This window comes from Salarias fasciatus, chromosome 3 (genome assembly GCF_902148845.1).
Source record: "Salarias fasciatus chromosome 3, fSalaFa1.1, whole genome shotgun sequence".
Lineage (NCBI taxonomy): Eukaryota > Metazoa > Chordata > Actinopteri > Blenniiformes > Blenniidae > Salarias > Salarias fasciatus.
This window is the reverse complement of record NC_043747.1, coordinates 8,151,103-8,176,200: the sequence shown is the minus strand read 5'-3', so window position 1 is coordinate 8,176,200 and position 25,098 is coordinate 8,151,103. Positions and strand designations below refer to the sequence as shown.

The window sequence follows — 25,098 nt, the reverse complement described above, 5'->3', positions numbered from 1 at the left end:
GCGGTTTTGAAAATGTTCTGTGTTCATAAACTGAGTTAAAGCTCAGAAAGAAGATCAGAAACAAAAGTTTCCACCGCTCAGGGAGTAAAAACTGGTTTTATCTTCATGGGATTTAAAGGACCGGCTCTGAAACATGTCGCAGCAGAATCCAGGCTGTTGTTGTTTTTAGAGCGGGTAAGGTGAGAGCAGGAAAACATGTGAGCGGCGTCGTCTGTGAACACAACACGCCGTCACCGACTGTCGCCTAAAAAATAAAATCTGGGAATGTGATAAATATTTTTGTGCGTTTTTTTTCTTAACGGACTAAAATAAAATTAGAACTTTTCAATGAGAAAACGTACAAACAACCAAATTTGACAAGTTTTTTTTTTTCATTTGATCTATTAAATAAGTTTTTGGATGAATATTTTTCAAGAATTAGTTTAAATAAAGAAGGATTAAAATCTTGAGCTGTCAAAGTTCAATATTAGATGATGCTGCAAACTGTGAGAAACATACATAATGCCATAAATTTATTGTAATTTCACTACATTTTGGGATATTTCAGTGCATTTTAAGCTTATTATTGTTTCCTTCTAACGTCTTCATCCTTGTTGGGCTGTTTCTACTGAAACTCTGGATTAAAACTCACTTTTCCGCCGTCCAAACAGGAAGCAGTCATATTTATTGGTTCAGTAACCTTCAGACAAAGGAGCCACATATTTCTCACAACAGATTACGACTAATATTCTCAGTTTTTTATTGCTTCAGTCATCAAAATGTATCTCTGAAGAAAGAACTGTTTGGCATTAAACGAATTGCGTTGTGTTGTATTGATCGCTTTCACTATCTGTGATATGAAGCTGGAGTTCATTAAGACGCGTACGGTCGCAGTCTGACCCGGCGGTCTTGAAGAGGCGACGCATTCTCACGCTACTTTATCCTCAGAGTCACGATCTCTTTCCCACGCTGTCAAAATCATCGGTTCATTTCATCACCGCTGCTCCGATCAGCGGCGTTTCTTTTCATTCTGGATCAGGGGTGTTTAAAACGCGCTAATCCAGCTCCCCGAAGGCCTCGTTTCGGCCCCGACGACCTCGAAAAGTGCGGAAACTACAAGGAAAACCTTGCTGTTGGTGTTAAATGGTAACGTGACACAAAACTTTGAGGGAGACGTGGAAATAAGTTTCAATTTCAGGCAACAGTTTCGAGTGAAATTGGAAAAGGTTCCCGTCTACATGGAAACGTTTTGAAAATGACGCCTGTTTACGTGGCAGAAATGCTGGAAACGTCTAAATTTTCAGCCACTAGAGGGCGCTGTCGGCTGTTTTTGCAGTTACACCACATGGTTTTCTGTGATAAATGGCAGGATTTCAAAAAACTGCAATTCAATGTTACTTTTCAACCAGGAAAATAAGAAATACCGACTCAGCTGACCAACCCTCACTGAGATGCTCCTGGTTTTTGCCTTCCTGCTCGGCAGCCTCGGGGTTAACGTGCAGCCAGACACATCTTTATTTACGCCCGTGAAGAAGACACTGTCCTCTGTGAATCTGCCAATGTGCAAAAGAACACAGAGAGAACAACACCATAAATCTGATTCATCCACTCCGACCTTGGAGGAAAACCACTGAAGACGGAACACAATTATGAGCACAAACAGAATCGATTTGAAATATTATTAAAAAAAAAAAGAACAGTTTTAGTTTGTGAATAATGTGGACGAATTAAGCACAAACAAATAGCGTCAATCATCAAATATCTCCTTTAAATAAGAGACGGGCGACAGTTCCTCAGACCGGGACGCTGTTTTCTCCGTGCAGTTTTTCAGACGTGGATCTCAGGAGTGTTTTGGAGCAGCAGCAGGAGCGACAGCAGATGGGCCGGTAACCCGTTACAAACGGCTTCTGGCTGCGCGCGCTCGGCCACAGCAGAAAAGTGGGAGGAAAACAGGACTTTTTCAGTGCGGGGAATTCAGTTTTCACCTCGGCCGTTCTGTTGCCCACGGGGGCCTTTTGGAGAACATCGGATTACGGTGCTGCGGCAGCCACCTACACCAGCCCCTGGATGACTCCCTCAAACCGGGACCGAATGCGTCATTTAACCCTCCGGCGTCGCAATCAGCAGCTCCGTAGCTCCCAATCTGTTCTCGATTGTGTGACTTTTTAACAAAGCGCGACGCTGTTTACACCGACGCACGACGTCAGATCTGAGAAAAGGGGGGGGGGGGATTTCCTCTCCCAGATGGAAAGTAAACCGCTGAGTTGGGTTTAATTAACATCTGTTGGATTTTAATTTGATGGAGGTTTACTGATCTGCCAGGAGGGAGGTCCGGGGAAAACCCAGCAATTAGACTCAGGCGATTTGTTTTAATCAAAGAGCAAAAGTCTGTGGTTTCACAGCAACGTGACAACAAAAGACTTGTTTATCTTTTATTTCTGCATGACAGCTCCAGCAGAGGAAAGATGTGCGCCTGGCGAAAGACGGACCGGAAGCAGGGGTGTCAGACGACTGAAGTTTCAGCAGAAAGTCCATTTACAGTTTGCTTCGTGGTTTGTTGGCTGGTCTTTGGCCCGCCGGCCTTATGTTTGACACCCCTGACTTCAAGTCAGACGAACAAACGGAGGTAGTTTTCAAAAAAAAAGAAAGAAAGAAAGAACAGCAGAGTTAATGCGTCGGTGGTGGAATCGTCAGTAGTTTCGGGCCGTCGTGAAAAACCATCTTCGGGCCTTCTGAACGGAACCAGAATGACCACCAATAAATAACGACCACGCTGTTGTGCTTGTTAGTGAAGCCTGAAGGGTGAAGTTTAGCTCCGTCACACTCAGCATTTCAGAGCATCAACTCAGAGACGAGAGACAACACCAAATTTTAAACAACAGTATTTTCTAAAATTAGAAAAAAAAAAAAAAAGTTACGCAGACGTGTGAAAGGTCACGAACCAAAACTCAGAAACACGTTCACTGCTTTTGTGAGACTTCTCAGTGTTGAAACATCTGAAAATAAAATCCTTTGAGAGAAGTAATTTTGATCAAACATACAGGTACGACACTGTAAATGTAATTTTCTGGTAAAGCAAAGTAAATAAAATGTTAAAAACCAGAACTCCAAGGCTTTTCAAGATTATTTCTGGCATCAGTTAACATCACTAGCCTGTGTTTTCTCACATAACCTTCGGGAAATGAGGTTTTAATGAATAAAATACTGTTATTTGAGTTGATTTCTTGTATTAAATGAAATAACTGATCCCTGTGCAGAAACCATGCAGCTGCTACCAGAGGCTGGAAACTCTCAACTCCAAACAAACTCCTCTTTTTTGGTTTTTTGTTCTGCTTTTACACCTGATTTCTCTGAATAGATCAACCGAATCAGACACGACGTGTGGCTACGAGAGCTTTAGAGCTGGATTTACTGTTTAGTTTCTGGTGGGTAAATCCAGCTAAACTTCCAGGCTGCTGGCTCCAGCTGCACGGCGTTATCCTTCTTTTCTGATGGGAACGAAGTGGACGAGCCCTTCACCAGCAGCATCACGCACTGAGCCTTCAAAAACAACCGGCCTCCTGCTTGTGCTTCAACATTTCATATTCCTGAAATAAGTAAATCTGTAGTAAATCCTCGCAGGGGGGGGGAATTAAAACAACTTGCAGAGGAGGATAAACTTGAGGGGATCTTAAATGCTCCCTTAAGTCCTCCTGGCAGATGAATCAGCTGTGTATTTTGTGTATTTTGGGAGAATCTTTAACAAAGCAAACGGCTTCAACAAGCACAACCGGGGTCCCTCTATAAATAATGACAAAAAAGAAAGAAATCACTGATATGTTGAGTGAGACAGCAGCGGCTCGGCTTCACATCTAGAAGGACTTCTTCCAGGACCTGCAGAGGATCTTCTGGAAGGCGTGCCGGAAGTCCCGGTTGAAGATGGTGTAGATGGCGGGGTTGAGGGAGCTGTTGCAGTAGCCGATCCAGAAGAAGAACTTGAAGAGCGGCTCGGGGATCCTGCAGGACTCCCTGCACACGCCGTACAGGCTGTAGCTGAAGAAGAAGGGGAACCAGCACACCACGAACACCCCCATGACCACCGCCAGCACGAAGGTGAAGCGCTTCTCCCGGGCCTGGGAGACCTTCTTCCTGGCGATGGAGCTCCGGCGCCGCTTCCTGCGGGAAGCGAAGAGGTCCATGGACTTGTTGCTGACCCGGGAGATCCGGGCCGACTGCTTGGAGTGCTTCTTTAGGCCCGCCCTCTTGGCTCTCTCCGAGTCCTGCTGCTCGGGCTTGTGACCTTTGCCCTCCGAGGAGGAGCTCTCCTCCAGGTCGGCGTCCTCGGTCTGCGGGCCCGCCGTGGCCGTGCGCTGGCTGGGCGTGGGCGGACACTGGCAGTGGCCGTTCTCCCTCTGGCCGTGGAACGGGGAGGCGGCCCTGCCCGGCCCGTTCTCGGTCTGCGTGGCGCCGTCCGGCCCGGCCTTCTTCCCCGACATGGTCCTGGTCCTGGTCTTGGCCACCTGGTATATCCGGACGTAGACCAGGATCATGATCAGGCAGGGGGCGAAGAAGGAGGCGACGCTGGAGGAGAGGATGTACCAGGTCTCGTCGTTGAGCTGGCACTGGGGCCGGGCGCCGGCGTCGCGGCCGCCGTCGATGGAGATGAGCGGGGGAGAGGAGATGAAGGCGGAGATGAGCCACACGATCAGGATGATGCACTTGACGCGCCTCGGAGTTCGCTTCAGGTTGTACTCCACCGCCTGCGTGACGGACCAGTACCGGTCCAGGCTGATGGCGCACAGGTGCACGATGGACGAGGTGCAGAACAGAACATCCAGCGCCAGGTAGATGCCGCACCAAACTTTCCCAAAATACCAGTAGCCCATGAGCTCGTTGGCCAGAGAGAACGGCATGACCAGAGTGGCGACCAGGATGTCCGCCGTGGCCAGGGACACCAGGAACAGGTTCTGCGGGGCTTTGAGCGCCCTGCTCGTGAGCACCGCGATCACCACCAGGATATTCCCCACGACGGTGAAGAGGATGAGGAAACTCACGAGAGCGGCGATGCCCGCGATCGCCGACAGAGAATACCCGCCGTCACAGGAGGAGTTGAGCTGCACCACCGTGAAGGCGTCCATCCCGCTGCCGTTCAGAGACTCCATCCCGCCCGGCCGCGCGCGCTCTAGGACGCGGGCATCCCGCACCGGAGGAGCGCTGGCACAGATCCCCGCGTATCTCTGGAGTTTATCTGCGCGCTTTGCGGGAGATCAGCTGTAAGAAGCAGAAAAAACACATAATCCGCGCGCTCCGTCCCCGCCGTGCGGCTCCTCTTTTGTCCGGAGTTGTGAGCGCAGCGCGCGCTGTCCCCCGGCACGGTGCGCCCTCGCGGTGCGCTCTCTTTTCCCCGGCGCGGTGCGCGCTTCTCCTCCGGCGCCGTGCGCTCTCACGGTGCGCTCTCTCCCCCGGCACGGCGCGCGCTCTCACGGTGCGCTCTCGCCCCCGATGATGCCACATGTGTCGCTCTCACCAAACTCACGCTCCGGCGCCGCGCCGCGCCGCGCCGCGCCCCGCCCCGGCACGCTGCGTTACTTTCTCATCACTGTAACGAGAAGGCTGGACCTCTGTCTTCATGAGCTCCAATCTAAAATGAAGAACTCTTTGTTAAGTCTCTCAGCCACAGAGTTATGAATCAATATCAGAGGGAAAACAGTAACTGACTTTACCACGGTGTGAAAATGAAGCGCACTCACTGGAGGTCAGTGTTGCTGCGCCATGGGCGCATCCACGGAATTTCAGGGGTTTGGGATGAAGTCTAGTGGCACTGAAACTCAAGAAGCCAGCTCAAAGTGGCAGAAAATAAATAAACTGAACGAATCAGCCCGCCATGGACCTGTCATCTCACTGTTCTTGCTCTATCCTATTAAAGTTTAATTCCATTTAATTCAGTTTTATTGACGTGGTGCCGCCCTGGCTCACAGGTGGCTGCTCTCTGGTTTCAAAAACTTTTCCAGGCACGCTTGATAACACCCAAACACATCTGGAGACACTCTGAACGGCCACATGGATTCAAGTAAATAAATACTGCACATTTGGCATGAGGGCATTATGGAACCCGTGACAGACCGGCTCAGATTTATCCCAAATCTTCCGGTGCTGATTGGGATTTCTTCTTTCCCCTTTAGCTGTGAGCGTGCAGAGCCGATGACAGCGGCGTTCAGAGATCAGAGGGAGTGTGTTGGTGGATCGGGGTGTTTTGAGGGGAGCCGGAGACGCGAGACCGGCTGGGATTTTTGGAGGGTTTTAGCTCCTCGGCTTAGAGGCAGGCGGCGTGCGCAGACCCACCGCTGTGTAAATCGGGCATTGAGCAGGGATTTGCACCTCAGCCAGGCGGCTTCTAACACACCTTCACACACCCCTGCCTGTTTCTTGCAGCAACGCATTCTGTCTACACGCCTCCTGGGAAGATTGTGTTTCCTGCAGACTCACACTGAGCTCCTTCCCCTCACTCTGACCTTCCCCCAACCCCAAACAGATTCTGCACGTTGAGCGTGTTTTCACCTGAACTCGACTCATCCGACTGTGCTGTTTGTGGTGCGGCCTGTTCGGGCAGCCTGGGAAAGGTTGATCTTGTTTTGCTTCATTTCGGTCAGGAGTGCCAAACACATTTCCCTTCATGGGCCACATGCTGCCCAATTCCATCTCCACTGGGTCGGACCAGCACAATACTGCTGTAATTATAAGTTTGTGAAGTTTACATAATGAAAATGTAGATATTTCCATAAAAAACAAACAATTTCTACTGAAAATGACGACAGTATCAGCATAAAGCCAACTTTAAAGAAACCTTCTGGTGCAGAAGTCTCAGTGTTGAGTCCACTAATCTGAAGAAATTAGCTAAAAATGCAATAACTGTGCAGCAATTATCAACGTATCTGACATGTAGAGCAGAGTTTCAGTCCTAAATTAGTGTATTGAAAGACCAGGACAAGCAGGGATGTGCACCATGAGGGCGTCGGATCACAGCGAGGCGCTGGAGGAAACAACAAGAGCTCAACCGAGACGGAAAACTGGGTCAAGATCCTGACTGCCCGGACAGAAAACTGTGAGGCAAACAGCTAAATAACAGGCGGCGGCGGTCTGGAGACAGGAGCTTTAATAAGGAGGCCAGAGGGCGAGACGACACACCTGGAACAAGAGGAAGAGCGTGAGCAGACGTGTGAAAATATGCGACGAAAGCAAAGGACCTGAACCGAGCTGACACTCTGACGGCAGCAAACAGCTGCTTCACATGTCGACACGGCCCTTCAGTCCCGCCGGTCTCAGGCACATTACTCACTTCTTAGATACACATTTAAATATGTATGTATTGATTTTGCTCTGCCAGCTGGGGCTGCTCAATGGAAACAGTGACAGTCAATTCCAGCGCGATTCTGCCACATCAGAAGTAAGAGGTGAAGCTGAGCGTTGCATCAGTTCACCTGATTAGAGAGCCAGAGGCCTCTCCCACCGTCTGACCTCATCCCGACGGCCTCTCCGGGGAGTCGAACCGCTGACCCCCCCCAGTCACAGGGCCCTGTCCCTGTCAGCTTCCTCCAGCAGCAGGCCCAAGTTCACCTCCACAGATCAGAACCGGCCACACGCTCGGCATTTCCTGACGAATATGACAGCAGTTCACCTGCTTCACTCCTCAATTATTGACGTTATCAGTGTTTTCATGGTTGAACAAAGACAAGCAGACAAGACTTGAAGGGGAAAAAGAAAAGAAGAAGAAGAAAAAAAAGATCCACCCGCTTGATTTTCAAAACATATGACTCACACTCCACTCAAGGTGGTGTGTGTGTTATTATCTGCGCTGGAGCGGAGAGGAGGGCGACGGAGCAGCGCTGACCTGCAGGCCTGGAGATGTGCTGAGTGTATGGGCGGAGAGATGAGCTGACAGCGTGTGTGTGTGTGTGTGTGTGTGTGTGAGAGACGCCGCTGCTCTCATATATAATTACAGCTCAGCTCTGACTGATCCCGACCGTCAGGAAGCATCAACACAGGATCCCTTCAGAAAGGCCATCACAGCCATTTAAAACCTGAAATTAAGCAGAGGAGAATGTGTCTTTATCGGCCAGTGTGTCCTTGTTACTGATGTTGTTCTGAGGAGTTTCCCCGTTCTGCTCATCCGTCCCCGCCGTGCTGAGTTATTTCTACTCCAGAGGGGACAGAAGCATCACTCCATCCTGGTGTCTCCAGCCCACGGCGCCACATCAGGCCTTCTCACGCTCCCTCCAGTCCAGTGTGGCACTCTGGTTTTTCTCGTGAGCGTTATTCACACCTTTATCTGACTTTGCTGTATTCAAAGATCACATTTTCAATCAAACAAAACGTGCAAAGAAGCAGAAGCATCATCGATGCCATGAAAGTTAGAAAAATCTAATAATGGAGCAGGAAGAGCAGAAATTACAGCACAGCTCCTCAAAGTTTATTGAAAGTTCTGCTTTTTGTTCTGAAGGTCATGTAACAGAAACAAAGTGGCGTTTGCAGAGCTGCACAGGAGTCGTGCACGGCTTCTAGATGCACCACAATAACACTTTATTTCATCTCCAGAAACATTTTTCCATGACAGATGAAATAAGCGATGAAGAGAAACTTCACCTCGATGAAAATGTAATCACGGAGCAGGTCTCTCAGCCATCGTAATTTATATTCATGGCCTTATTTAGCAGAAATGTTAAAAGCTGCTGAAAGGAACAAAGGCGGCGTGCTGAAAGGATTTCTGAAGCAAGGTTATTCAGTCTGTGTCGCAGAGCGTCAGTGAAACATCGTCAAACGGAGGAAAACGTTCGCTTTTCCACGACCGGGTTCCACACATGGGAGTCCTGAGCGCATCCTCACAAACAAGCCGGGGAAACAGGTTTACTGCTGGAACAATGGCTTCCAGGGCCAAGGGTACGTCCCATCATGCTCTCTGGGGGCTTCGCGGGGCGTGGTCGGCGCCGCCGTTCGGACGTGACAGGAAGGCAGCGGCAGGAGGAGACAGGAAGTGCTCCGTGGAGAGCGCCGCTCGGGAGGCGGCGGCCGCACATTGTTAGAGGGGCGAACAAAAAAACAACTTGTGCGACAAGAAGCTGCAGGACGGAGTGAAGACTCAGCGTGATCGCTGCGGTTCTCAAGCCTCACGGGGAAAATTAGACCTTTACTCCCAGGTCGTGATTCCAAATTCCTTTCATTTGCTTGTTTGGGGTCTCAGAGGGAGTTTTGACACTCGTTGCTTCAGAATTCATCACATTAACGAAAAACTCTGGTGACTGTCGAAAGAGACGCGTCCTCCTCTGTCTCCAGCTCTTGTCTTCAGTACATCACTCGTTGTGCGGGATGTGGGTGATATAATTAATTATTAAAGCTACTAAATACTAAACACCCACACCAGAGTGGTTTTGGTCAGTAGAGCAAACACAAAAATAACACAAGCAACTAATAGTCCCTTTAAAATCTGTCCCAGCAAGCTGCTGGCTGTCCAGACTGACACTTCCTCCTGGACGGATGAGTATTAGTGTAAAAACAATTTTTCTTTTTGTATATATTTACATTTTTCTGTATGCTTTAACAGTCTGGAACACAATAAATCAGAATAAATAAAAGTAAATGTTTGGTGAGGGTGAATAATGCTGAGAGGTTGAATCACCCCTGATTTACGGTTTCATTCCTGATGATGTGTGTTTTACATCCTTCCCAAAGCGCCACTCTCTGCACCAAGGTGAACCTGCTGTGAAAACCATTTATCGGCACAAAGGACAATTTTCCATCACGTCCCGTGTTTATTGATTCCAGTCGTCTCCTTCTAGGAGTGGAGAATGTTTCTCCCAGGGCCGCTGGGAAGGTGACCACGCCGCCGCACAGCCTCCATACCCGTCTGGAGATACGGAGGAACATGTCTTCCTTTCTTCTGCGGCGCTCGGACCGGCTGGACATGCTCATTTTGGAACGTCCAAAAAAACTGGGGAATGATTTAACTGTCATTTGCTGCCACCCAGTCAGCGGCGCTGAGCGAAAGATGGCCGCTCTGCAGCGTCGTTTGGCTTCAGTGGCGCCATTTGTCGGCTCTACCTCTCGGTCAGGAGCGCAACCGTAACGTGAGAAAAACAAACGTTACGCCGGTGAAACCAGGAGAGCTCAGTGATTTCTATGCAGCGGGGTGAACTGACTGCGTTACTGTTTTTCACTCTGCAAATACACACACACAAAAAAAACCCCAGAATGCAGTGGAAAGTCTGAGATCAGGTTGTGCATGAGGTGAAGCCTGCAGGTGTGTTCATGCTGGGATTGAGAGTTTGAGACTCTGAGGCCCTTCAAGCCTCACAGCTGAGCAGAAATGTATTTTTTTTTTTAATGCAGCAGGTTCACTCAGCAAGATTCGTCATTTTGTTTTTATTTTGCGCATTACTGTAATCTTAGTCAAACACTGAAAACACGGAGTTCTCCGCGGAGTTTGTTGCCCTGCAGATGTTGAACACAGTGAGCTCGTCGCTCCGCAGTCAGACTGAAGCACATCCACTGCAAACATAATGCTGCAGATTTGAATGAAACATGAGTCCCCCAGCTGACAAAGTCCTCCTGGAAGACGCTCCATTCTCCGCTGGATGTTTACCGGCTCTATTAGCCGCTGACCCCGCACTCTGATGAAGAGCACTGCAGCTCTTCCTCTCTGAATTTCAAGCAGCCGAGTGGCGTAGGAGGCTCGGGCTCTCACTTAAAACATGATGCGAACAGGGTTTTAATCACATTCACTCATTCATATCAACACACTAATGCTCCAAAAGTCATTGAATAAAACTTTCACGCTCAAATCAGAGACATTTCCCAACATGACAGCCTGTCTTCACTTTAATCAAGTGTCTCTGGTGCCAAATAGTGTTCCGGTTTATGAAGAGCTTCAGTGACTGAGAGTCCGGTGCGTTCGACAGTAAAGCCAGCCGTAATGATCAGCGAGACCAGCAGTCTCATAAAACTAATCAGCAATGAGCAATTTACTGCGCTGTTTCAGGGCATTCAGCGTCATTCGGTATTTAACGAGACTCGTGCCAAACTTGGGCCTCGGCCAGCCCGAACCTGCTTCTGGGCTCCAGCTGTTAGACTTTAGTTTTACTGCTTCAGTCAAATATAAGTCGAGAATGAAGCCCACTTTTCTCATTTTTTTGAGTGTGAAATTTAAGATTTATTATCACCAGTCACTCATGTGGGCCTTTTTTGGTCCACGAACCTTGTGTTTGACACACCTGGTCTACCGTGAATGTTGGACACTGCTCTATTAAATTGACTGACTTCAAGCAGTCTGAATAACAGATACCTCTACTCTTCTCTGTCAGAGCTATAATAATAATAACTTTAATACAAAGTTTTTAGGAAATGCTGTGAAAAGAACATCAATTTTATTTTATATGTAATGCAACAGATTATAAGAAACAGGTTATTTTCCTCCATGGCTGCTGCTAATCACATTTTTCAGTTAATTAAACAGCTGGTTGTATGCAGGATATCAGGCCGATGCTTCGCAGCATTTAACATAAATTATAATAAATTTACAGTCTGAACTGTTCAGAGCCCAGAAATGACCATCGTGTCCAGAACTGCTGCAAAGAAAAAAAAATAATTGCTAATATGGAAGAAGTGATGTAAAACTATGACTATTCCAGGAATAATGAGCTGCTAATGAGGAGCTGGTCTGATAATGAAGTGATTAACTGTTTAATCCGCTGACTCTCACAAACAGAGCAGTTATTAACCTCTTTTTTAACGCAGCAGACTGTCTGTCAAGATATATTCTAGAGTTCTTCACTTATTTTTGAGGTTTATTTTTTATTTGTAAATAAATAATAATGACTACCTGATGGGCTGCAGATGTTTCACCTCGTCAATTTAAAGCAAATGAATTTGACATAATTTCCAAAATCATAGTTTTTTTGTATGTTGAACAAATTTTTCATTTCAACAGATGAATTTGTTGAAGGATACTAACTTGAATATTTATCATTGATTTGAATTTAATTCCCCTCAGATCTGTTTTTCTCATACGTCTATAATCTTTTGATCGTGGCGGGAATCCAGAGAACGGCGAAATCCCACCAAGGCACAGGAAGAACATGCAAGTTCAGCATCGATTAACAGATTAGAACTGTTAATCACAGCAACATGTTTCAGTGTAACTCACAGTCTAACATTCCAGCAACTCTTTCCCGAGGCCACAATGTTTAGTTTCAACTGACTTCATGACAAATCATCAAAAAAAAAAAAACTCCAACACTCTGTTTATGTTTTCAGAAAGGTTTACATAATAAGGTTCATGGCTGAGTCAGTTTTTTAATTTTCATTTCAGCTAATATGCGTACACAGAGCAATTAATCCAGCAAATTACAATGAATGCGCTCTACCACTTTAACCGTGGTTTGGACAGCTCTCTGCTTTGTTAGGATGAATTTCATCATATTTGTGAATAAATCTCATGAACAGAAGTGCTGATGGTTCGCGGCTGTGTCGGCCCGTCGTTCCTCTCGTTGTTCTGAAGTGGACCAGTTCAAGCTGGCTGAGTTGGATAAATTAATTCATGAGCTTTCCTCTCTTTCCCGGGCTCCTGTTTTTTTTTTTTTTTTTTTTTTTTAATACAAAAGATTAACCCGACCACGATCATGTGCATATTATGCATGTCTTTTCTAATTCAATCAAACAGATACAGACTGTCCTCTTCACAGTGAGTCATGCTGTGCAGTGGAGGGGAGTGGAGGGGAACCCTCGGGCCTCACTGTTCACAGGCAAAAAAAAAAAAAATCAGCTCTCACTGGGTTTTCTCGGTAATCTCCTGGATAATATCCAGAGAAATCCATTGATCAGGATGCTAAAACCTTGTTTCCTTTAATTTTTTTTGCACTAACAAAACACTCTAGCATAACTCTGTTCATTTGAAATAAATCATATTTTGGATGTTTGTTTGGATAATCTTAGTTGTATTCGACACATGAATCATTGTTCCAACCTGTTTTCATCAGCTGTGTAGACTTTCCAAGATCAACCCTCTGCTGTCGCCCAAAAAAACGTCAAACCCGAGCTTCTGTCCATCCAGATCAAACATCGACAGACTTTCACCTGCCAGATCACCGCTGGCGGACTGGTCAGTAATACTAACAGAGCTAATTTTAGCCTCATGGCTCTGACTACTGGTTCATGTTAGAATTGATCTGAAGGTCTTAGTCGTTACTTTTAAAGGTAAAGGATCGGACTGAACTCCGATTACAGTAGTAATTGTAGAAACGGTGCTGTATGTGGTGTTGCATGGCAGTTATGGAGGGTTCATGCAAGAGAGAATCAAACTCATTTCACCTTCCAGGGGAAACCAAAAAGTCCCCGTCCCAAAAGACGACAAGTTCACAAAGAGCAGCGAGAAGCTGCAAAGTACAACAAGCACAGAAACACTGAGGCGGAAAACAGAAACCAGAAAACACCAGAGCAGATCCTTACGTTCCCAAAGAAACAGGTGACGACAATCACACACTGACACACAGGTGAAAGACATCAAGGAGCAGCCATCATCAAAATCTTAGCATCATGACTCCAACCAGGCTCCTTTTGCACCATCGGTTGTAAACCAGGCTTTACACGAGCGCTGTACTAAAGAAATCAATCAGTGCGGGGTTCGACATGGAAAGATGTTGCTTGGTGAACTTCCATAATAATCCTTATTTCTCCTCAATCTGAACACATCAAACACTCCGGATTACTAATCAGCGGAGAAATCACTCCAGTAAAGTTCAGGCTCGCCCACACTCAGACCTCAGCCTCACACTCTCTGGAGTGTCGCTCCATCGGTTTCAGCTGACAGGCGGGAAAGTGATTAATGAGCTGCGGATTCTGTAAACGTTAGCATGTTAAACAGACGTAAGGTTCATTTACAGTTACACAGAGTTGACCGTCAATCCACACTACTCAGCATCAGAGAACTTCACCCGGCTGGAAATGGGAATGTCTTTGTCTTTTACTGTTTAATATACTTACTGTTACCTGTGTCAAAAGGTAATAATGGATCTGAGCATGTGAAAATGACGTGTGGGGATCCTCAGGGCTAAGTCCTGGGGCCTCGTTAATTTAACATGTACAGGCTCCCTCCAGCTCAGGTCATGTAATTTTACATTTTACATCTCCTATCTTAAATATGCAGATGACACACGAGTCTATATACCGGCATCATAATTTTAGACCAGAGATTTACACTTACATTTATGGTAATTTATAATTAAAAAAAGCTTATTTATTAAACTTTGCCACAAAATAAAGTTTAATTTCATCACCATCCGAAGGGAAGCAATCTTCAGACTCGTTTTATTTACCGAAGACATCTTAGCACATTGACCGACAAAACCGTGGCTCGAACCGCCAACCCCTGAGATTCTAATTAGAGGGAAACACGCTGTTCCAGCTGGAGCGCAGACACATTGATTCTAAAGCTGTGAGGGCGCCGAGTTCCTTCTCCTTCAGCGGCGGCCTAGAAGTGGCAAAAACACCTTGTTTACATCAGTCGCAAAAAAAGATCCTCGCTTTAAAAGTCAGTCCAAACCCTTCCAAGCTGGCTAATTAATGAACATTTCATGTGCCCTTTAAACCTTCCTCAATCATGAAAAAAATAAAAGATAGACGAGGATTAGAGGGAACATGGCGTGGCGTTCGCTGATCGCGTTCTCTGACCAGAAACATGCAAACAAGGCCGACTGCACTCATCAGTTCACTGAGCCGCGCTATACATCAGTGGATCTCCGCAACCATCTGTGTAAATAACGTCCGGCGCCCGCATGAGAATGAAGTAATGAATCACCGCCGCGCCTCTGATGTCTCACCGCTCTATCTGCTCACCCGCGGCGAGCCGCCGGCTCCCGTCACGTGCCCCCGAAAGGCCGTCCAGTCCCTCCATAAATTGAATTCCCCTTTGCAACAATAGCTCTCCATGATTATAATAAAACGGTCAGAAAGTGAAGGCTAATAGATCTCCGAGTCCGTCGCCTGGCGCCTGTTTTTAGCGGCGTTGCCGCTTCGCCGTCTAAATTTGAATTTGATTGCGTTGCGTCACTGAACAACTCACCAGTGTAGGTTAGGTTAAAAGGTCTTTTAATTGACTCCCAGAGGCTAATAAATTTGTGATTAGAGCCAGCGAGACCTATGAATCATATTTATCTGCCGTTACATCGAGAGCCATTACTGAATGGGAAGTCAGGGAGCGGAAGACGTCGTCGTTGTTGTCAGAGACGACGGGCAAAACATCAGTTCTGTCATGTGAAGGTGTTCTGGAATTACTTCAAGCCGTGTAGACAGATGCTTATTGAAGAGCTATTAAATGACTTTATGACTTGTCTTTACGTTTCCTTAGTCCTGACTTCCATTCATTGTTTTTACTAGCTAATTAATACTAGAAACTTTTTCCTTTATCTCTGAGTTCATTGAAAATTCTGAATAGAAAAGCACAGACTGCCTTGAACGTCACTAAATACATTAAATCAGGATCAGAGTGTTGACTAAAAGAGGCAAGTGGGCTCATTTCTCTTCTGATTCCATGTTTATCAAAACTCCTTGATAGCAAATGTATTCCTCGCGCCTCTGGGCTGATAAGCGCGACGCACTCGGCTGATTATGAGCTGATTAGGCCTGATATGAGTCATCACACATTCTGCACAGGATCCATCCCGTCTCCCCCGAATCTCATTTAAAAGGAAACACACCAACGAGCCCGACGGTTCAATTCCCATGTCAGCGGTGTCGTACAGTTTGCTTGATTTGCTAAAAGTGCGTGCGACCGCCCGCCGAAGGCCCTTCATGCCGGCGCAAAATGCCACCAATTGAAAAAAGTGTGGCCTTTGCGGGGCTTTGAAGCCTCGGAGGGATTTCTCGGCAGCCTTCAGGGCGAAGTCCTTAATTGAAAGAGACAAGGAGAGCGAGGAAAAGGTGGCCGCTGCAGAAGGAGGCTGGAGTGCTTCCTCTTCCTCCGCCGGTGGAGAGCGGGATAAATGTCAAGCCCGAGAAAGGCCAGGCTGAGAGACAATGACCACTGGTTCCTCCCCCGAATGTCAGCTGATGTTTGCATCGTCGGGAAAGCAGATCAAAAGAAGCCCACAGCACCAATCGCCTGTTGATCGGTGTGTCGTGTGTTTTTGGGGATGATCATGAACTCTCAGTACTTAGAAATGTAAAGAGGCTAAACGGCAGAAGCCTCTCCTGGAGAATTTAAGAAGAATCAGGAGTTTTGTCCTTCCTGTTTGCAATGAAGAATGTTCCCTTCACTACCAGGAAATTGATATTCCTGCCTGCAACTAGTGTTATTTTCAATTCTTGTCACGCAAGTTGGGTCAAGTGGTCCTAGGTAGTGTCGGAGAGGAGCCGGACCTGCAAAGGAGGACAAAAAAACTGCGAGAAACTGCAGGTAAAGAGAATCCCTCCACTGATTCACCCCACAAAACACACACATCTGAGCGAATGAACGTCCAGCAGAAATTCACATTTGAAGGTTTTATTAAACAGTTACCAGCTTGGGATCTCAAGTGTCTGTCCATCTCATGATCTCCTCTTCACTGCTCAGACCAGTTGCTAAAGGTTTGTACTCGTCTTTTAAAAAAGTATCAGTGCATTACTAATATCCACCATGTTTCTGATACCAGAGGGACAAAATATTGACTGTTGACACAGGTAGAAAAAGCGGTGTGTTCTCGCGATCGCTGACAAGCCGCCATTTATAAACTAGTGAAGATGTGTTGGAAAAATAGACGAGTGTTCGGGGTTTTCTACAAGGTATCAAAGTGTTTCTGGTGGTTCACGCTCACAGTGAGACGATCACAGGTTCAAGACCGGTTCAGGGCCTTTCTGTGTGGACTTGATGCTCCTACATATGAATGTGTGTGTGACCGTCTCCAGGGTGTGTCCTGCCTTCAGCGATGACCTTACAGGATCAGATGGAGCTATAGATAAATCCACGTGTAGAGAAGAGGATAGATTTTGAGGTTCCGTGTGCGTTTTCCCTTCAGTGATCAGTGTTCATCTCATCTTTGGCTTCAGACAGACACGCTGCTTCTCCTCGCAGGTTTTTGGCTCATATTTTCACCGACAGTCACAATTTCCAGATTAGTAAACTCCTCCAGCGAGCTTTGTGATTCCTACTAGACATCAGCTCTTCTTCTCAGTATTTTCTCCCACGTCTCTTGTCTTGACTGTGTTGCTTTCATTTCTGCCTCAAGGACTTCCCGTGAGACGGGGGGGGGGGGGGGGGGTCAAAGGCCTTTTTTTTTTAAGCGAAGGTACATCTGTGCCTGTCCGCTGATTGTCGCCTTGAAAGCTCCCCTGCTGTTTCACTGTGATCACTTCCTGCTCCACAGAGGGCAGCAGGAGGAGTCATTTCTCTGGTAATTAGTGAATTTTAAATGTGAGGAAAGATGGTGAAAAGAACTTCAAATCATTCTGGGTTTGTTAAGATTAAAGTGTGATAGTACTTAGAAAAGAAGTAATATAAACTCTCCATCCACAGCATTTGTTGTCAGGGTTTAATCAGAGGAAGACCTGCGAAGCGTTCTGATTGGACGGCAGGCGGCTGTGATGAAAGTACGTCTCCGGAAGTAAACAAACCATGTTACTGGAGATTTGTCTCTTCTTTTGCGATTAATTTTGATGCCACAGCTTTGAAAAGGCCCGCGTTGCTAAGCTCCCATCCACCCGCTCTTTTCATTCTATCCAATTCTTCTAAAGCTCCCGTTGAATAAATCGTCGCGGAGCGAGTGGAACCGCGGGCCGCCATCTTGGAATATTGCGTCATCACAACAAAACGACCAGAATGAAGTCAAGTCTTATTTACACATAATTAAACTTAATTCCAAATACATATTTCAGGTGTTTACAGTGTCATTTAACAGCAGAATTAACTGAAAATTTCCAATAAATCTGGAAACTTTCTATGGGAATTATGGGAATTGTTGGCAATTAACAGGAAACAAGGAGTAATTTAAACCAACTGTATAAAATACAAATAAAGATGTAAATATTTTATCATGAGCAAACATCCATGACAAACAATACAAATACAATTTCCAAAGATTTATTTCAGTAGAACTTTAGTTTTGATTCTTGAACGATGAAGAATCAATTATTCTAATGAGCAAAAATATAAACATGAACTCCCCCACCCAATCAGAAAAAAATATTAAAATCTGAAATGGTCAATGAAATTTAAAAAAAAAAAAAAACAAAAAACTTACATTTAGGATCTAACTTACCAGAAAACTCGCTTCTGTAGGAATACATTTTTATTTAATTTTTGCAAGTTAAACAGTATCATTATCAATCAAATATATTATAAAGTTTCCAACTTTGGAAAGTCCCAGAATTTTTTATGTGTTCTTATTATCCCCCAGTTTTTTCTTTCTCTCCCTTCATCTCCTGGTGACAAAGGAGAGCCTGAACTCTTCATTCCGTTGGTGACCTCCGGTCGGCCCGGCTGCAGTCAGACGGCTCATTATCAGCGATCGCTAACCGACCGGCTCAAGCTGTGATTATGACAACGAGAACCAGTAATGAGAGCAGCCGATCATTATAATCACGGACGCTGAACCGAGGGGGCTGACGTAGATGGCTGGAAATTCCTTTGTATTTTTGATGGTAAATCTGTATATTCAGAAGTTTCAAAGTAGTAAAAGTAAAACATAGATATATGAAAAGACTCGCTAGAGAGGATATGGCGGGTTGAGTACAGTCTGCGATCGCTGGCGGTCTCTGCGCCCGGAGTGGGGACGGCCCTATTGATCCCGTCCAACTCTTCAATCCATTATCAGGCCTGGATGAAGACAGTCGGGAAGCCTGCGGTCGTCTGGCTTCGCTTTTTCATAAGAATATCAGGAAACAGCCGGAAAAATTTCACAATTATTACACAGCAGCAGTTGCCTCACACACACTCACACACACACACACCTCATGAGGAGGCTCTGATACTGGTGGAGCTGCCGGCTGATGGTGGACAGCGGTAGCTGAGTCCTGTACGCCTGCAGCCTGCCGTCTTAATTACACAGCCCGGTCTGATAATTACTTTATAATGACTTTGCTTTCCCGGTGCTCTCTTTGTCGTTATATTTCTCAGATGAAGAGCTTTTCAAAGCTCGCCGTTTCCCAGGAGCGTAACCAAACAAGCCTTCCTGAACCCTTGTTTCCACCGCCGTCACACACTCCGCCGCTGCGCTTTATTTAAGCCGGAGACACGCTTCCTTTGTGTTTCGCGCTCAGCTATCAGAGACATAAAAGAAACCGGCACTTCTTGTGAGAGTGTGTTAAATATCGGCCTTGCGCGCCATTAACTCGTCCATTATTTCCAGCGCTGATAGGTAACGGCGTGTGTTATTGAAGGGACAGGAATAGAAGCAAACTCGCGCCGAAGCAAGGCTGCAGCGGCGCCGCCATGCTGCCGGCTGCATGAACACGGTCTGAAAAACGCCGCTTGAGAGTCAAGGAGACGCCGCTCGGCCGTCAGCGACGCTCTCAGACAAAAGCAGAGCGTGAAGCGGTGACGTCTGACGTGACGTAGCTCCGAGCAGGGGTTTTATTCTGCCATTCACTGCTTCGCGTCAAGGACTGGTTTGTTGACTGCATCTTCTTTAAATTGGTTTCAATGAGCTGCTCGTCTTTTTTTAGAAAAGGCTGAATTTCATCAAACGCCCATTTCGCATGAGAGGCGACATCGTGCTCGATTGCTCTCCTACTTTATTAAAAACAACAGAGAAATTCAATTTAAAAGAAAAGCTATGTTTTGGAAGTTTTGGCCTTTAGGAAGGTTCACATTTCTAAAATCTGTCTTTCAGCACAGCATCGCCTTGGTTGGTTTTTTTTTCTAGGGATGCATCGATACTAACTGGTGTCTCTAATTTACCTGTAGGTCTGAATACTGCTGTCTTTCTCTGTGTTTGTCCTGTAAAGACAGAAGTTCATTTCTGTCGATTTAAGGTTTTAACTCTGATAATAAGTTGTTTTCTCTGCTGAAATGTAACATCAGGGTCGTCTGCTCTGCTGTCCCAAGTTTACTTCCATAACTACGTCTTTCAACCGGCAGACGAGTTTAAATTGCTGCAGATTAAGGCCCAATCCTATTTGTCTTTCTAGCCCTCCCCCTTGGCCCTACCCCTTTGAAACGGAGTGCTAAGGGGTAGGGCCGAAAGTAAACCCCTCCGAATTGGAACACCCCTTCCACAATCGCTTACGTCATCAGTAGTTGCCGCTGCCGATGACATAGACAGATGCGACAATTGTCTGCCGAAGAAGAAAGTTTTTCTTACATTTTAAAACTTTATTAATTGAGAAAATACTGACATTTATGAACTTCTTTGGTTGCGGACGCCGCCATCTTGCCGATCTTGGAAGGCTTTCTGGGAAATCTGTCATCCAGTGGCGCCGGTGGTGAGGGGCGCTTGTTTTGTCCGCCTACACCGTGAGTTGCGGGTGGGGTTAGTTCACTTCCACATTGGCGGGAGCGCTCGTTTCCCACCCGCGCATTCCAGGCGGGCGGTGTTGAAGAAACCAGTTTATTGAAAATGGTCATCTATCAGTTGTGTTTGGAATGCGCCTGGAATGCGCGGGTGTGGAAACGAGCGCCCCCGCCAATGTGGAAGTGAATTAACCCCGCCCACCACTCACGGTGTAGCCGGACAAAACAAGCGCCCCCGCCACCGGCCGCCACTGGATCATACCCCTCCGTTTGGAGTGTGATTCGGGAGAATCTCTTTTTGGAGGGGTGACTGGTCCTCCCCCTTGGCCCTACCCCTCCGTCATAATGACAACTGGGACGCTCCTACCCCTCCACGTGAACGCACAAAATGGAGTGGCAGGGCCAAGGGGGAGGGCTAAGGGGTGAAATGGGATTCAGCGTAAAACTCAGACATCTTGTGTGAAAGTTTTTTTTTTTTTTTTTTTTTGAGAAATTCAAGCACTGCAGGAGCGGAAGCCAAAAGAGGCGAGATAAAACGAAACCCGTCTCGCCAACGACCTGTCTTTAGTTCAGGGTTAAGAAGTCTGGCTTGAGAAGCGCAGAGAGTCCATATGGAAATGATTCAACAGCACAAAGGACACGTTAAATAATCCTGGATTACTGTGACAATAACAGAGGAGTATCAGAGTATTAAAGTGTGTCGATATGCAGTAAAGCAGCAAGCTGTGGTTCAGACAGACAGTGGAAGGATCTCTCTTGTAATTCCCATCTGCTGTTATTCTGTCCGTCCACACCTTCACAATCTGCCACAAACAAAACACTAAAACGGTACCCGTCTCTCTTCGGCACGAGTCCAAATAATAAAATTTCACTTTCCAGAGGAAGGTGACTTCCAAAAGTGTCTTTTATTGCGTTATGTATTCCCTTCCATTAAATTTTAATAACACAACATTCCCAGAAAACATGATCATGACTTGCATAAGTATTATAAAGTTATTCTACTGATCCTGGCATCGCTGCTGTGAGGGCCAGAGGTTCTCTCAGAGTAAAATCCCACAGTTGTCCCTAATTTTCAGGCCATCCGGCCCGGGAGTTTCCTTTTTGGTGAAGTCTTCGCAAAAGTCTTCAAGCTAAACTTTTTGAAGACACTCCTGCCTGCAGGAAAGACGGATAATTACGTGGAATTATTTTAATGCTGCTGCTGATCCTGATGACTGGATGCAGCTGACATTAAAATAAAGATGCAGTAATATCAGTCAGCGCATAAAAGGAAGTGAAGGAATGAGACGCTGTGCATCACACTTCCGATTTGGATGCCAGCAAATTAAAAAAAAAAAAAAAAAAGATCCCAATAACTTTCCCAAAAATCAGCAAGTCATTTGCGGGACCATTTGCGTCCCGCTGGGTTGAGTCACACTGTGTCGCACAGCGATGACTGTGATAACTACTTTGCATTAAAGCAACTTTTCTGTCACATTTCCAGAAAAAAGAAAACCCACAGAGAGAGTTCAGCTCAGCTGAGGAGGAGACGAGGACGAGCGAGTTCAAGGAAATCTACGCAAATGTGAAATAATAGGTGTTAAAAATAAAAGCCGTTGGACGCCGTGTCGCCGAGCACACTGCTGTTTGTCGTCCATCGGCAGGCATCGATGGGAAGGTGTTTGTGTTTCGGCTGGACGTCGGCCACCGTCATGGGCGAGCAGATAAAAGAACAGCCTTGCGTAACAAAACTCACACCCAAACAGAGCTTCACGAGCAACGAGCCGCGGAGAGGTCGGCCGCCGAGCTGCTTCTCCACTCTCACCGCAAAAATCAGAGTTTAAATGCTAAAATGTGTCGGCCATGAAACGCTTGGCCGTCATCCCTCCTCTTTTGTTTTGTTTTTTTTTTCTTTTTGAGAGTGAATCATAACCACGAGCTCGTGACACAGCCGGCGGCGGCCGGGGCCGGCGATGTGAAATCGAGGACTGACAGATGAAATCTGTCGGCTGGAGTGATTACACCCAAATGTGCTTCACGCCACATCGCGTTATCCGACACGGCGCGGAGCGTTCAGCCCCGCGGAGACGCTCCTCGAACGCTTTTCTGACCCGACGTCAGTCGTGACGCTTAATTCAACAATTAAAGAACTTTATGGATTGATTTTTATGTAAACCGAGCAGTCTCTGGCTGTGAATGGACACATTATCAGAGCTGCTGTGTGTGCAGAGATAATAATGATGTTTGTATCCTTAAAACCGTCTGGATTATTGGAGTCTTATTAAATTACGGAGTCATCACAGCAGAACGGGACGAAAACCCCGAGAAAGGATGGGGGCGTCAGGAAGCTAGAGAGGGAAGAGAGAGGGTGAGAAAGAAAGAAAAAACACAGATTAAGGCGTTTCCTCTCGTGGGCAGCGGCTGCAGGAGGCTCTCGGCGTGTTTGTGTGAGGCATTAGGAGGTCGTAATCGAGTTGGGCCGAACGAGGCCGGCGACCGGAGCAGAAAGGTCAGCGCTCGCACTTTATTGGGTTGGCGTTTGGAAATGCTACCGAACCCTGGAGGCTCGGACCATTTGCAACAAATCTCTTCCGACAGATAGACCCATCGGCCGCTATTTGCGGATGCATAACATTTACTTAGGAGCTGTGAGGTTGTCGGTTCAGGCATCGGGGATGTTTTGGATCGGTGCTTTATATTTTCCACTACACTTTGTGTCTTTATCTTTGTGTGTTTATGACTGAAGCTGCCCTCTGTGTGGTTTCACATCAGCACCCGCTAGTGGTCCAACATCAGAACTACATCAGCATTTCTGCTGTTTCCATGTAAACAAGTGCAAACGTAAAGCTTTTATAAACCATGTTATCGTGTAAATGAAGCCTTAAACTTTCAAAGATTTCACTATTTAGGTGCTTACGCTCATTTTCTGTTCTCAGAAATCCTTTTCTAAACTATATCGTTAATCATTTCAAAACTTAGCTACGTTGTTCATTGTGATTAATCACAGTTTCCAGTTGTTGCAACAAACAAAACTGAGATTAATCCCAATTTATTGCTGAAGAAGCTAAAACATAATTCAACTTTCACAACGTTTTGAAGCGTCCAGTTGGCCATCATCTGAAGTCAGATCAAATTATTCATTATATAGGTTGGTCCAGTCTTCTCCCCACCCTTCGACTCCTTCATCAGTCATTCACACAGATGGCATATGACAGGAAGAACATGCAAATTCTCACAAACCTGACCTGGAGTGAAACTTGGGGTCACTTCCTGTGAGGCAGCACTGCTACCAGCCTGCAGCCCAGATCAAACCGAGCACATCGTGTCTCAAGGTTAAAACAAAGAAAATAGAAACAAACAACTAATTTAACCTACAATGAGTAATTCCAGTGTCCTTTTACCCGCCTGACACATCTGAGGAGCACGTGAGCTGGAATCTAATCTGCTGCTGTGCAACATCCAAGGAGAACTGGTCGAAACAAAAGAGGGAGAATCGAAAAACCCCCATGAATAAGAACATTATGCAGCGAGAAGGACGATTAGCAGGTGCAGAGTTGGTGGGAAATTACATTTGTATGAACAGATGACATGCTGGAGAGAGATTCATTTATTCCTCTGGTCAATACTGCAAACAATGCAGAGGCGGAGCCGTTTATACCGGTGTTGTTATGGCTGTGGGAAAAAATAAGAGGGATGGCTGCAAAACGGACAAAACCTGATGATTTAGCAACACCAGAGAGAGAAAGACAGCGAGGGAGTCTGGATGGAGACGATGTGCAGATATCAAAGGTCAGAGGACCAGAAGGACAGCTCGAGGCTGCTTTAGTGGTAGAAATTCACTTTACAAGTAAAGTCCATTTAACATTTATAAGATGTTGAACCTTGGCCCAGATGGGTTGTTCCTCCGGTCTCATAAGGAAAGAAAGTAAAATATGCAATCGCATCCAAAAACTGGGCATTAGAGAAATGTGGGGAAAATAAACCACTGTATTTTTCCTTTTTCCCACTGCGTCTGTCTTTGTTTTCTCTTATTGTGAAGGAACTGGTCATTAATGATGAATGAGTGTTGGTAAAGGCTGCAGAGGAGCTGAGCGAAGCTTCCCACAGAGATATAAGGAACTGATTTGTCGTGAAAACACAAATTCAACCGAGCAAAGAGTTCCTACCACATGAACCAGGGTTCGAATTCCTATTGAAATTTAATGTAAAATATAAAACATCACACCTTTTAAAACCTCGAAGTTCTGTCTTCAGTGAAATAAATGAACTCCAGTTGCTCAGACTGTCTCAGCAGAACGGCCCGTGGCTCTAAACGTCGACTGAAAACAGTCGTCATCGGTCTTAATGACATGTAAATAATTTTTACTGGCTCTGGATGGTAATTTACCATCCGCCGCCGCTCGGCGGACCGACGCACCAGAGTCACTTTTATCCGAACCAACAATAATGTATTTAATGTTCCTGGAGAATTATTAATGCACTTTGGGGCAGCAGTTTCCTGTTTGGCCTTAAAGTGCTATTGCCTGAGCATCACCCTTTCTCACAGTTCCTGCATAATTTATGACATCTGAGTCGTTATTTCTTCCGAGTCCTTTGGAAGGCGAGGCGACGTCGCTGATGAGGGACCAGAGGAGTGAGGGGGGGGGGGGGGGGATTACCTCACATGAATAATGGAACACATGGAGTTGTGTGAA

General features: G+C 46.2%; 1 protein-coding gene across 1 annotated transcript; it reads right to left on the bottom strand.

The window, feature by feature from the left end:
* Positions 1 to 3,676: 3,676 nt before the first annotated feature.
* LOC115384906 (alpha-2 adrenergic receptor-like) lies at positions 3,677 to 5,280 on the bottom strand. The gene has a single exon (XM_030087088.1). The coding sequence runs from the start codon at positions 5,118 to 5,120 to the stop codon at positions 3,831 to 3,833; it is 1,290 nt and encodes a 429-aa protein (XP_029942948.1). The 5' UTR covers positions 5,121 to 5,280; the 3' UTR covers positions 3,677 to 3,830.
* Between the last annotated feature and the right edge of the window lie 19,818 nt (positions 5,281 to 25,098).

What these genes read in the sequence shown, in the direction of transcription:
- LOC115384906 (XM_030087088.1), bottom strand. Translation starts at nt 5,120, where the DNA reads ATGGAGTCTCTGAACGGCAGCGGGATGGACGCCTTCACGGTGGTGCAG.